General features: G+C 41.0%; 1 protein-coding gene across 1 annotated transcript in view; it reads right to left on the bottom strand.

Moving 5' to 3' along the window:
* LOC134932173 (uncharacterized) overlaps positions 1 to 13,578 on the bottom strand; it is a 138,214-nt gene that overhangs the window by 43,822 nt on the left and 80,814 nt on the right. The window contains exon 21 of the mRNA XM_063926340.1: positions 12,602 to 12,683. Coding sequence (XP_063782410.1) covers positions 12,602 to 12,683 — 82 coding nt within the window. The remainder of the gene's footprint in view (positions 1 to 12,601; positions 12,684 to 13,578) is intronic.

Below are 13,578 nucleotides of genomic sequence, written 5' to 3'. Positions count from 1 at the left end.
CTCATGGCTCATTGTGGTCATTAGTTCTTAGATCATCGTTAAAACATGGGGAGGTGAGCCCTCAGTCCTCGAGCTGTATGAGGTCTGGACATGTCACGATGTAATATACAGTAATATATGGTGCTCAGCTATATAAACGGTTTAATACACAGTAATATGTGGTATGCTTGCAGCGTTATACACGTTGTAATACCCAGTAATATGTGGTCTGTATACAGTGCTATACAATCTGTAATACACAGTAATATATGTTCTGTATGCTGCGATATACACACTGTTTAATACACAGTAACATATGGCTTGTATGCAGCGATATAAACGGTTTAATACACAGTAATATGTGGTACGCTTGCAGCGTTATACTCTTTGTAATACACAGTAATGTGTGGTCTGTATACAGTGCTATACACTCTGTAATACACAGTAATATATGGTCTGTATGCAGCGATATACACACTGTTTAATACACAGTAACATATGGCATGTATGCAGCGATATACACACTGTTTAATACACAGTAACATATGACTTGTATGCAGCGATATAAACAGTTTAATACACGGTAATATGTGGTATGCTTGCAGCATTATACACGTTTTGGTTTTGTTAACAAAAGGTACAGGCTGGTAAAGTCAAAATAGTGAATTTTTTCATCACAAACTGTTTTGTGATACAGCTTTATGTTGTATTCTGTGACTGGTGTTACGTGACACTCTTTTTAAAGCCATTATCTTTTTTAATATCGAACACTATAAATTTTATATTAAATTTTATATAAAAGCGATATCAAACACTATAATTTATTATTAAAGGGGGCGTATCCCAGGAGAAAGGGGCGTGGTACCTGTCACTTTGACAGAAAGGTGGTCTTTCTCTACTAACATGGACAAATGGTCAACACATTAAAATGATCGACACATGAAAGCTCGACACATGAAAAGGCCGACATGAGTTTTTAAACTTTTTTTGGTGTCATTTCCTGCATAAAATGACGGGGAACCCCAATTAGTGCACCGTGTCCCCTCGCATGGCTAACTTCGCTCGCCATGCTTCAGGCAAGGTTCCTTGCTCCGTTACTGCTGCGCTCGGCACAGATTACCGTTCCCAATTGTAGTCCACGTGGATCGTAAAGTATGAAAAAGTTATACAAAAGAAAAAATATGTGAAAAACTCATGTTGACCTTTTCATGTGTCGACATTTCATGTGTCGACAATGTGTCCATGTCAATGTCGACCAACAGTGGTCGACCTAATGAATGTCCACCATAACATGGTCGACCATCCAAAGGGATACCAGAATCTTATTGGTATCGACTGTACCCAGGTTTCATTAGTTGATATTGTGTTAAATGGGGTTCCCCTTATCCATCATGAATAGCAGTCGTACGACTGCTATACATGCTGTACTACCTCCTATTTTAGAATAACAATCCTCAAACATATCTCCTACAGTATTGAAATTATGCACAATTCTTTTAAATGCATGTGTACCAGACCTTTTAATTTTGGCAATGTGAGGTGAGCAACGGAAACAGTTGCAGTGAAAATAAGTTGGAATCTTTAACTGCACTCTTTCTGTTGTCACTCCTGGATAAGGGGTACCCCAGTTAACACAATATCAACTAATGAAACCTGGGTACAGTCGATACCAATAAGATTCTATATATCAGGCAAATTTTATTTAATTGCCAACACCAGAATGTATATCTGGTCAAATCTGCTTTGTGTTTGCATTTGTTGATTGCATTTAACATCAAGGTCTGGTACACATGCATTTAAAAGAATTGTGCATAATTTCAATACTGTAGGAGATATGTTTGAGGGTTGTTATTCTGAAATAGGAGGTAGTACAGCATGTATAGCAGTCGTACGATACCAGAATCTTATTGGTATCGACTGTACCCAGGTTTCATTAGTTGATATTGTGTTAAATGGGGTTCCCCTTAACATCAAGGTGCAGTGTGATGTAATGAATATGGAGGGCATGCTTTTTCTCTTCTTATGCAGCCAGAATGCATAAATGTATCCGTGATTATGTGGTAACCAGCTGCATTTACTGCTTGAATTAAAAAGTGTGGCATAATTAGGAGGTTATACCTTTTCTCTATCTGTGTAACTGGAATGTATAAACTGTATCCAGTGAAAGCAATAATGTATCATGACAATACTGATTTAGAATCCTAAAGACCATCTGCTATAAGAAAGTGATACACTCCTTGTTGTGCATAGCAAGGAACCACTGCCTGGGTTATTGACTCAGGGTTTTTATTGATGACTGTCTGATTATTCTTTATTGTGAAATTGTATATAGGATTGTGTCTATGACAGCTATGTAATATTCTTTTTACATTCAGGATATACTTACAGGTGTTAACTAGTGAAGGTTTTATGAAATAATTATCAATAAGGATGAAAACCGATTCCTAACCTATAATCTTATATGGAAATGTTTTGTATGCTGTAGCGGCCATAATAACATATCACTGCTAAAACAATAGGCAAATAATTATGCCCTAAATTAACTACTTATGATAATATGATCTAAGCTGTATGACTTAGGCATTGATTATCCATACATTGGGTTTAAGTAAAAATTTCATTCATACAAAAAATTCACCACGGAGACAAATATTGTCCTTCAATATATATTTAGAATAAGGAGGGGGTGACATACATATAATCATTTACAAAGTCACACAAATCACAATTACCCCTATTATCTTAAGTAAGAATATTAAAAGTTACGTTTTAAAATTAACAATCATATCAATTTAATCATCACATATACAAAATATAAGAGTGCTCCAAAGAAAGCAATCTTTTTTATTTATTTTTTTATTTATTTATTTTTTTTTGGGGGGGGGGGGCAACTGCCAATAAGTTTAAGAAAGTGCTGGGATATCCAAGAACAGATAGCAGAGAAACAGTTGGATACGTGAGTGAGGAAAGTGGGGGAGAGGTCAGGGGAGAAAAGGTAGATTTGAGTATCATCAGCATAGGTATGATATTGTAAGTCAAAAGAGCTAAGAAGATCACCTAAAGAGGATGTACAGAGAGAGAAAAGGAGAGGACCAAGAACATAACTTTGGGGACAAATACAATTGGTGGAAGTAGGGAGGGGGGGGAGTCATGAAAGGAGACAGAGAAGGAACAGTCAGAGAGGTAGGAGGACAGCCAGGAGAGAGCAGTATCACGCAGACAAAGGGATTGAAGGATTTGCAGAAAGAAAGGGTGGTCCACACTGTCAAAAGCAGAAGAGAGGTCAAGTAGAATAAGCAGAGAGTAGTGGCCCTTGGATTTAGCAGCTTAGAGGTCATTGCAGACTTTTGTGAGGGCAGTTTCAATGGAGTGAAGAGGAAGCCAGACTGGAATGGGTCAAGCAGTGAGTGGGAGGAAAGAAAGGCAGCAAGGCGGTTGTGGACAATACATTTAAGGAGTTTGGAGGCAAAAGGGAGGAGAGGGATGAATCGATAGCTGGAGAGAGTGTGTGGTAGTTTTTTTTAAGAATAGGGGTGACTGGTGCATGTTTGAAGGCAGAATGGACAGTGCTTGATGAGAGGGAGAGATTAGGGAGGTGGGCAAGGACAGGGTCAAGTGGGGAGGTAGAGGGGGGGTCAGGGAACAGATGAGGGCCATGACTTCCTCACCAGATACATGGGAGAAAGATGTCAGAGTTGGTAAGAGGGATGGGGAAGGGTGGTAAGAGAAAGGAGGTGGCTGGTTGCTGGTGGTTTGGTGGAATGTGATGTCCTGATGTATGGAGTAAATTTTGCATGTGAAGTAAGTGTAGTTAAATGCAGAGAGTGAGGAGGGAAAATGAGATGGGGTGGTCAGAGGAGGGAGTTGAGAGTGGCAAAGAGGCACTGGGGTTTTCGAAGACTGGGAGGAGATGAGGTCCTTGAAGTATGACTGTTTAGCAAGGGAAAGGGCAGCACTGAAGGATGAGAGCATAAGTTTGAAATGGTGGAAGTCTGCCTTAGAGTGTATTTTCCTCCACTGTCGCTCGGCAGTACATGAGCATGTTGGCAGATATCTAGTGCATTTGGTGTGCCAGGGTTGAGGTATTGATCTGCAAAGGTGAATAGTGGTTGGTGGAGCGACAAGAGCAGAAGTAAGGGAAGCATTGTATAGGGAAGTGGCTTGTTCAGGGCATGAGAGAGACAGTATAGGAGAGAGAAGTGAGTCAAGCTGGTAGGATAGGGAAGCGGTGTTGATAGCCTCGGTGTTACGCTTAGTGATGGTTGCCTTAGGAGGTAAAGATGGAGTAGCAGAGAGAGATAAGTTAAAGGAAAGCAGATGGTGGTCAAAGAGGGGAAATGGGGAGTTGGAGAAATCAGAAATATTGCAGCGGTGAGTGAAGTGGGCAGTACGGATGGTGTAATGGTTAGCATTACTGCCTCACAGCACTGAGGTCATGGGTTCAATTCCCACCATGGCCCTAACTGTGTGGAGTTTGTATATTCTCCCCGTACTTGCGTGGGTTTCCTCCGGGTGCTCCGGTTTCCTCCCACGATCCAAAAATATACTGGTAGGTTAATTGGCTCCCTACAAAATTAACCCTAGCATGAATGTGTCTGTATGTACATGTAATAGGGAATATAGATTGTAAGCTCCCCTGGGGCAGGGACTGATGTGAATGGCCAATTCTCTGTAAAGCGCTGCGGAACATGTGTGCGCTATATAAATAACTGGTAATAAATAAATAAATAAATAAGATCAGATTTAGAGAGCTCCCATTCACATGGGAGGGTGAGGAGGTCTACTGGGATAAAACAAGCGATGTGAGATTAAGGAGTTTGCAGGCAGGAGATTTTGTGGGAATATCAATTGGGATGTTGAAATCGCCTAGGATAATGAAGGGCACATCAGGAAGCAAAGTTGTCAAGGAATTTGGAGGGAATGCCAGGGGGGCGGTAAATGACAGCTACTCTAAGATGAACATGTTGGAAGAGAATCTTCAGTCTGTGTTTCCAAATGCCTCTTATTCTGCTCACAGTATTTGCAGCCAGTATTTCCAAAGTTCCTTTCGTCCTGCTTGGAGTCTCTACAGTTTGTATTTGCAAGGTGCCTCTGATTCCACATGTTAAATGAATTGTTGCATCTTTAACCACAAACCTCTGATAATAAAGAGATTGTCTCTTCTCTAGTCACATATGTTTGCTGGTAAAATGGATTACCTCATCTTGAACCATATACAGATGCTGGTAAAAGGATTGCCTCATCTTCATCTACAGTATTCTGCATAATAAACAGATTCTTTTGCGTTCAGTCAGCCGCAGAGATCTGCATAATAAACAAACTGCCTTGTCTTCTCCCTGCCACTGACCTTTGCTGGTCTAACGGACTTGTGACAGTATATAAATACTTCTCCCTGTAACAGCTAGTAGGTGCTTCCTGTTTATTAAATAAACTGAGAACCTACACTAATATGGTTTCATTGTCGGTCCCTCAATCTGAGAGCTTCTGAGCACTGGAATATACCTGATATAGAGTCCTGCAATCTGTGTTAAACCCATTTCTTAACAAATGGTCAAACCCAATAAACAGAAATTGTACAATAATAATATAGAACACAGAAAGAAACAGTAGCATTATGTACATACAGTACAAGTAATATTCCAACCAAGAATGGTGTAGAAAACTGAGAGACAGAGTAACATGAAGTGGAAGGCTCAAGAAACAAGGGTAATAAGGCAACATCGACAACCAGTGCTGAGAGAATAATAAATGAGCATATTCAAAGTGTAGGCAGAGGATAAACCTGAAAGAAATGAAACCATGCAAATCATGTTCCTGTCTGGGAAAGGGGGACCCCTATCTAACAACTCTAAGTTGTACTAGGACATTAGATTAACTGCTTGTCTAGTGAAACCCTTGATACTTGCTAGGAGAGTAATGACATATGGTAACCAAACAGAAAAGAATCCATCGAACATCCTGCCCAATCCATTTGATAAAGAAATGTTAACTGGGAAACATCAAGAAAACGGACACATCTTATGCATTTATCCATTGTGATAAAATAGTTTTTGTTTTGGGCAGCTGCAGCTATTTTAGCTGGTAATATAGTGTATGGTAGTGAGTGATCCCAGATGGACCACTCCTTAGTGACTGAAAACAAGACACCCAAATCTTGCGTAATATAGCACTAAACAGCCAACCAGAAACTCTGCACTCTGTCACAGGACCACATCAAATGTACTGTAGTAAGTCTGCATCAGACTGAGAGCATTTGAAGCAGATGCACCAGTGACCTATCCCCTAAAGATACAAAAAATGTACCACACTAGAGCTTTGACCTGTTTCAAAATTGGGATTGGACAGAAGTAGAAGAGGGAATGGGATATACTGTAGTAAGATTGAGTCTCTTCCTAAGAACGTTCCATGCATGACAAGGTGTGGATATCAGCGGACTGTCTCTAAAACTAGCAGATTGTTCCATGGGGTGAATGTTGCTATGTGGCATAGAGAATTTAGGATGGGGGGCAAAACTTTTGTCCAGGAACCGCATTAACAAAGCACCCCCCCCCCCCCCCCACTCCACCCAGCCCCTCTTACCTATCTAGGATATATTGGTAATTGTTAGATAGCACATAGTCCTAGAAACAAGGACGATTAATGCCATGCAAATCAGGAGGTTGTTCTTACATACAGGGTGATGGTACCCCTCAATCTCCAGGTGATACATAACAGGAAATTGGTCTACCTGCAGGGCTCTGGTACTTTGATCATTTCTACTCATTCCTATATCTAAACAAGGTCACTGTTTCAATCTGGCTGGACCTCACACCTACATTAGAGAACTGATTGTCACCTGCCCAAGAAGAAAGACAAGGGATAACTGAAGGCTGATTACAGAACTGTTTATTCTTTACTCACTATGTCTATGACTTATATTTCTTACTTATGTTCCCCATATCGCTCCTGATGGAGGATCTCCTTGACTTGTCTACTTGCTGCACTCCATCTGGTGGGCCTCTTTGAGACTCTGACAGATGCCTTAACTACTCCCTTATTTGTCATACGTACCTTACCAACGTGAGCTGGCTGAGGTGTCACTTTATTTTGCAATCACCTGTTTTTCACTTTATTTTTGTGTGTACTTCTGTTGTTAGGTTGAACACACAACTTTTGTTGTCCGCCACATTTGCCCCCACGGCATCTCCCATCCACGTGATCTGGGTTCTCTAGCGTACACTGTGTATTCCTGGAGCAATTTATTACACGTTACAGTCCTTTACTATATTGTTTAACTATCTGTATCCTCAGCCCTGTTGCTTCCCTGCCTTTCCCAACCTATGACCACCCTCTTGGCATATTAAAGCACACACTGTATACTCTACAATACTGTCACCTCTGGATCTCAGAACTATCTCTACCATCATAAGCATATGTGGATCTGTCACCTTCTACTCCTTCCTTACTCAGAGTCTCTTTGTTTCACACTACTTCCCCACTGTTTCATTTTAAGGTTTCTTCCTAGGCTAGACAGGGCTTAGAACTTCACACGAGCAATCATTTCTCTAAGGCAAGCATATTTCTAATGTTGTGTTTTCTTTTATTGATATGTATTAGCCTCTCCATTTTATGCTAATGATTTATTCGTATGCTCTATGCTGGTCCATGTGGGTATTCCTAGTGTAATAATGCATGCCATCATATATAACTCTGTTATGTGATTTGCTTTCTTTAAACCCCAATAAGGAAAGTTTGCTCTAAAAAGGCCCAGGATTCTAGCATTTTATCAATTTATAAACATCCACAATATTTTGGAAGAGCCTCCAGATTTGACAAATTTAGCATACAGTGATTTACCTCTCAATTAAATACACTAGATTAATTTTAGGGATTTATAATTGTTTAACATATATTTTAGAACACACCTATTTTAAATATAAGGATACATTCCATTATACATCTGTGAGTGGCAATAGGAATACTTTCACATTTGGAATATCAATACCTCTCTGGCAGTGGCATTTAGTACTGATGGAAAGGCTTTTAAATGTCTTCATCTGGACCAGGCATGAGGGAAATCCAGACGACAACATTATGAATTATTTAAACACCAGTCAGTTTAATCTGGTTTTCACCCACACAGCCAGCAAAATGCTGGAAGTGTTCATTGATCTTGTAATGTGAGTAGATCAATCACAACTTCTATTTTTGTACCAAAGGAGTACACTCTATTACCTATTTGATTGCCACTTGTTGGCAGAAATATTCTTGGTTAAAATCAGTCTAATAAAGTAAATTGCTGGATGTTACTTTGAACAAAAGAAAACCTGATGTTTTTGCTCTGGTTGGCGGATGCAGAATTGCAATTCTGATAGGCATTCCTGGGCAGTGACAAGAGGTTGCTCTGATGTCCGATGGTGTGGTTGATGCCCGCTTGATTGGTGCAACTATTTGCGCACCTCAGCGGATTAGAGCCGCAGGTGGTGGGAGTTTCTGTAGACAGCCCATTAGCTGCAGCATTAGCATAAATTCCCAGTAGCGACTGGAGCAAAAGTCACAGTCTAGCGGCTGTCCACCAGGCCCATAATGCTACACTTTTATCTAATATTAAAGTGGAGATTGATAATGACAGAAATTCATTATTGTGAACTATACCTAGAAAAGTGACCCCCCCAGACTACAATCTGAAGTTTGGGCCTGATTCTGAGTCTCACGTAATACTGTTCCAGTTGTTGAAACCTCCAGTGACCAAAAGTCATATGCTAATATCTGCCTGTATCTGAGTCCGCACATCTATGCAACTGTACCACCCCAGCCCTCCAGCCACGAGAGTAGTCATAATCCTAGAAACGGCACTTACCTTTACCATAAGCTTGCTCTATAATATGCATCTGAAAATGTTAGACATTGCACGACTCTAAATAGGTGACAATTCTGACTGCACGCTCATGATATGCTAAAGGATTGCTTCTCCCAGAATCCTTAATTAGTAATAACAGGCTGATCCCACAGATGATTCCAGCATTACATACACTTTTTCCAGACAGTCCGATACTCAAATACATTTGAGCCTTTAGAATTGAATTAGTCTCCCCATCCCCCCTTTTTTTTTAAGGATATTACATAGTTAGACAAAATATATTATCTATCTGAAAGAAAATGCAAACTGTACAATTAGGTGCAGCATTATGATATCAATGTTACTTCTCTTAGCAATGGTCTTTTTTTATTTTACTATTTAAACATCAACGGTGGGATGTAATGCCGCTGAGTCCGGCGGCCGTGCGGGATGCCGGACGAACTCTGACTTTTTTTAAAGGGGCAATCACTTACAAGGCAAAACACTTTTAAAAAAGATATCAGAGTTCGGCTGGCATCCGGGAAGGCCGCATATCCCGCCGCACATGTGATATACTCTTTATTCTACTCATATCATAGAAACTCCCTTCCCCACTACACTACTACTGGCCACTACATGCAGTATATAGAGCAGAATGGAGCTGTGGCACAGTGGCAGCAGATTTTCCTAACAAGTCTGCTGTGTGTGTGTGTCTTTGGATCAGAGTGCTCAATCATCGCACCAGAGAGATTATTTGGTAAGTAGCTTACTGTGATCATTGGGCATCCATATGTCTGAAGTACTGCGCTTTGTATGGGGCAGACTATAGCTTGTTACATGCTAATTATGCATTGTTCATGGGCCGGTGACACCCCTCCAGAAATCCTGCCAGTGGTCTGCACCACAAGGTCATCTAGAGCACAAGGTCATCTATAGCACCTGTCCAGAAATCCTGCCTGTGGTCTGCACCACAAGGTCATCTAGGTCTGTGGTCTGCACCACAAGGTCATCTAAAAATTAAACACTACACATTTTATAGAAACATTTGAAGGATCAGATATCATGATTCAAGAGAAGAAAAAGACTAGCCTCCTAAATAAATGTGAGCCATACCTTAAGATCATTTACATAAATTTGAACCTATGGTGTTTAGTGATAGCTTTTATTTCTTTTGGGATTTTTTGGGAAACTGATTTTAATTTCTGTAATATAAATAACGGTCTTTTAATATGATTTTTTCCCCATCAAAAATATTGATATGCGCCAAAAAGGGAAGTTAATTTTCGGGAATGCAACATTTCTAGATAAGTACGCCCCTCTGTTTATAGCGTGGTCCTGCTGCATCCTGTATACATCTATGGGGTGTATTCAATTGCAGTCGGAAACTGCCGTCTGATCGGAAATCAATTGAATATACCCTTATGGCGGTATTCAAATGCTATATCACACCCAATCTCCTTTCTAAAGTGATCTCCGTTATCGTGCATATCGCGCCCATAATAATCAGGTATAGCTGCGTTAAGGGTAAGGGCACCTCGCAACCCCAGGGGTAGCGAGCTGAAATAATGATACCACACCTGTCAGCAGAAACAGAACGGGTGTGGAAGGGGGCGGAAAGAATTGAATACCGCCCCTGGTCTCTAATCTCTGCTGTCATGATACCCTGAATGGGTATCTTTAGGTCAGTCAGTCATTTTACTAGTAATATTTCCTGCCATCATCACCTGTTATGTTAACACTAGCCAAGAGTAAGTCATGGAGGTGATTCAGTTATTTTTCACACCTGATCTACCATCTAAAGTGATGAGAGATTGGAAGGTGCTAATAATTTTTTTTCATGCACTGATTGCGCCCTACCTTCCCGGGTTTAGCCATTTTTTGGGCGCAAAGCAAAAATGTGCTGTGTAGGTAACCAAACAGCTGAGTGGGGGCTGCGAGCTGAAATGCTGGTTGCGGTTCATGCCTGAACAGAGCAACAATTGAATTGCTCTGTCGGGCGCTCAGCATTGACAGCTGCCGGCACAAACAATAGAGTAGCCCCCATAGAGTTTAATGAGAACAGAGGTTGCTATAGGTGAGTTCTCATTACGAACAGTTCTGGCAAGTGTACGGATTAGTGACAGCCATTTGATATTCATTGATATGCCTTTTTACTCTCAGCTGGTATATGCGCTCTTGCATTACTTTTATAGAAGTGTTAACATGTTCTTAAATTATCAAGTGTATCCTTCATTTCACTGCTCTCCATCATCACATAAATTAAAAAAATACACACATAAAGGGCTTACGGGGTAATTCAGAGTTGATCGTAGTAGCAAATTTGTTAGCAGATGGGCAAAACCATGGTGGTCATTCCGAGTTGTTCGCTCGCTGCTATTTTTATCAGAATTGCTAATAGGCTAAAATCCGGCAGTTCTGCGCATACGTATGCACAGCAGGGCGCATGCGCTAAGCAATTTTACACAAAACTATGCTATTTTACTCACGGGCGAACAAAGCTTTTCAATCGCTCTGCTGATCGTAGTGTGATTGACAGGAAGTGGGTGTTTCTGGGCGGAAACTGACCGTTTTCAGGGAGTGTGCTAAAAAATGCAGGCGTGCCAGGTAAAAACGCAGGAGTGGCTGGAGAAACGGAGGAGTGGCTGGAGAAACGGAGGAGTGGCTGGCCATACGCAGGGCGTGTTTGTGACGTCAAATCAGGAACTAAACGGACTGAGGTGATCGCAATCTAGGAGTAGGTCTGGAGCTACTCAGAAACTGCAAGGAAATACTTAATAGCAGAATTGCTAATCTTTCGTTAGCAATTCTGCTATGCTAAGATACACTCCCAGAGGGCCGCGGCCTAGCGTGTGCAATGCTGCTAAAAGTAGCTAGCGACCGAACAACTCGGAATGAGGGCCAATGTGCACTGCAGTGGGGGCAGATATAACATGTGCAGGGAGAGTTAGATTCGGGTGGGTTATTTTGTTTCTGTGCAGAGTAAATACTGGATGCTTTATTTTTACACTGATTTGATTTCAGATTGAATACACCCCACCCAAATCTCTCTCTCTCTGCACATGTTATATCTGCCTCCGCTGCAGTGCACATGGTTTCGCCCATCTGCTAACAAAGTTGGTGCTACGATCAGGTCTGAATTAGGCCCTTAATTCAGATTTGTAGGAAAAGCAAAAAAAAAGTTAGTAACTTTGGGGGAAATTTACTAAGATGGGAATTTTTTTTAGAACTGGTGATATTGCTCATAGCAACCAATCAGATTCTACTTAACATTTATATAGCTGCTTCTAGAACATGGATCTTCAACCTGTGGACCTCCAGCTTTTGTGGAACTATACACCCCAGCATGCCCTGCTGATTGGTTGCTATGGGCAATATCACCAGTTCTAAAAGATCTCGCGCCTTAGTAAATTTACCCCTTTGTGTCGGTTGCCATGTAAGGGGAGCAAATACATTTACATTTTTTCTGTGCAGGGTAAATACTGTCTGCTTCTGCATGTAGCCCACAAATGCTGGACAGCTTTATGTTTACACTGCAAGTCAGATTTCAGTTAGGACACCTTCCAAATCTGCCTCTCTGCACGTTACATCTGCCCCACCTTCAGTGCAGCATGGTATTGCCCAGTTGCTTGCTTCGTTGCTTTGCTTACAAATATAACAGGCCCTAAGTGGTCAAATAAAAACTAATGATTTTGTGTAATGTCAACTAAGTTATAAATAGATTAGCAATGACAAACTAGGATTTTTTATTTATTTACTTATACCTTTAATACAGTTGTACATTTCCTTTTTAGCCACCAATGTTACCTGGTCCAGTGAAGGGAAAGCAGGCTGCAGAAGTGCTTCACGGCGAAGGCGACCTTGTTTGCGAGTCTCCATCGCTGATGAGCTAAATGAGATAAGGAAATATTAAACATATGATAAATGATTACTCTAGAGATCAGTTTGTGGGTGGGTTAATATACTTATAATATACTGAGTGCATCTGATTTGAACACAGCCATGTCCATGTCTGTGTCCATTGGTGGTCACCTGTCTACAACTTATGCAAATGCGGTTACAAAGCCCTTCCATGGTGTACATCCGTGCGTCTGTATGCGCAAGGACTGAGACACCCATTGTCAGCATCCATAGGCATTAAATTACTAATTGGTGCGTCTTAAGCCTTTAGATAGATACCACCATCAGTCGCATCGTGAAAACTTGTACCAGCCCTATGATAGCTGCAGTTTCGCTGTCCAAGTATCACCTCCTATGTGACTGATTAATTGTCTGTGTACGCAACCACTTTCACCAACACATCCGCAACAGACACTCCCATAACACACCCATAAAATGGACAAACTCTGTGCATGCGCCAAGCCACCTCCCTGTCACAGGCCAGAAACGCCCCTGCATCTCCCTTCTTCCTCAATCGCACTCTATCTTTATATACACGTGAACAGAAAAAAATAATGATCGCTCCATGTACAACATAAGCAGTTTGTGCGACTCAGAATTAGCCCTCTAATGTACTGAATTTACAAATATAACCATTAATCGATTTTAAAAATGAAACTGGTCTTATAAAGTGACATCTTTTAGGTCCTCCTAAGAGGAATCCAGGAGCCATGCCACACTTGAGCCAACATTTCGGGCTGGTTCAATAAAAGATCATTTGTCTGTGAACTTCCATTCATGTACTGATTTCATGATGATTTGGTGGTAAGATCAACCCTTGATAGTCAGCTTAATGTTAGATGGACCTGAGACTAACTAATGGAATGGAATGGTGGGAGACTTGG

Source organism: Pseudophryne corroboree, chromosome 6 (assembly GCF_028390025.1).
Source record: "Pseudophryne corroboree isolate aPseCor3 chromosome 6, aPseCor3.hap2, whole genome shotgun sequence".
In the NCBI taxonomy this organism is placed as follows: domain Eukaryota; kingdom Metazoa; phylum Chordata; class Amphibia; order Anura; family Myobatrachidae; genus Pseudophryne; species Pseudophryne corroboree.
Note: the sequence above shows the minus strand (reverse complement) of the source record. Positions and strands in the feature narration are given on the sequence as shown.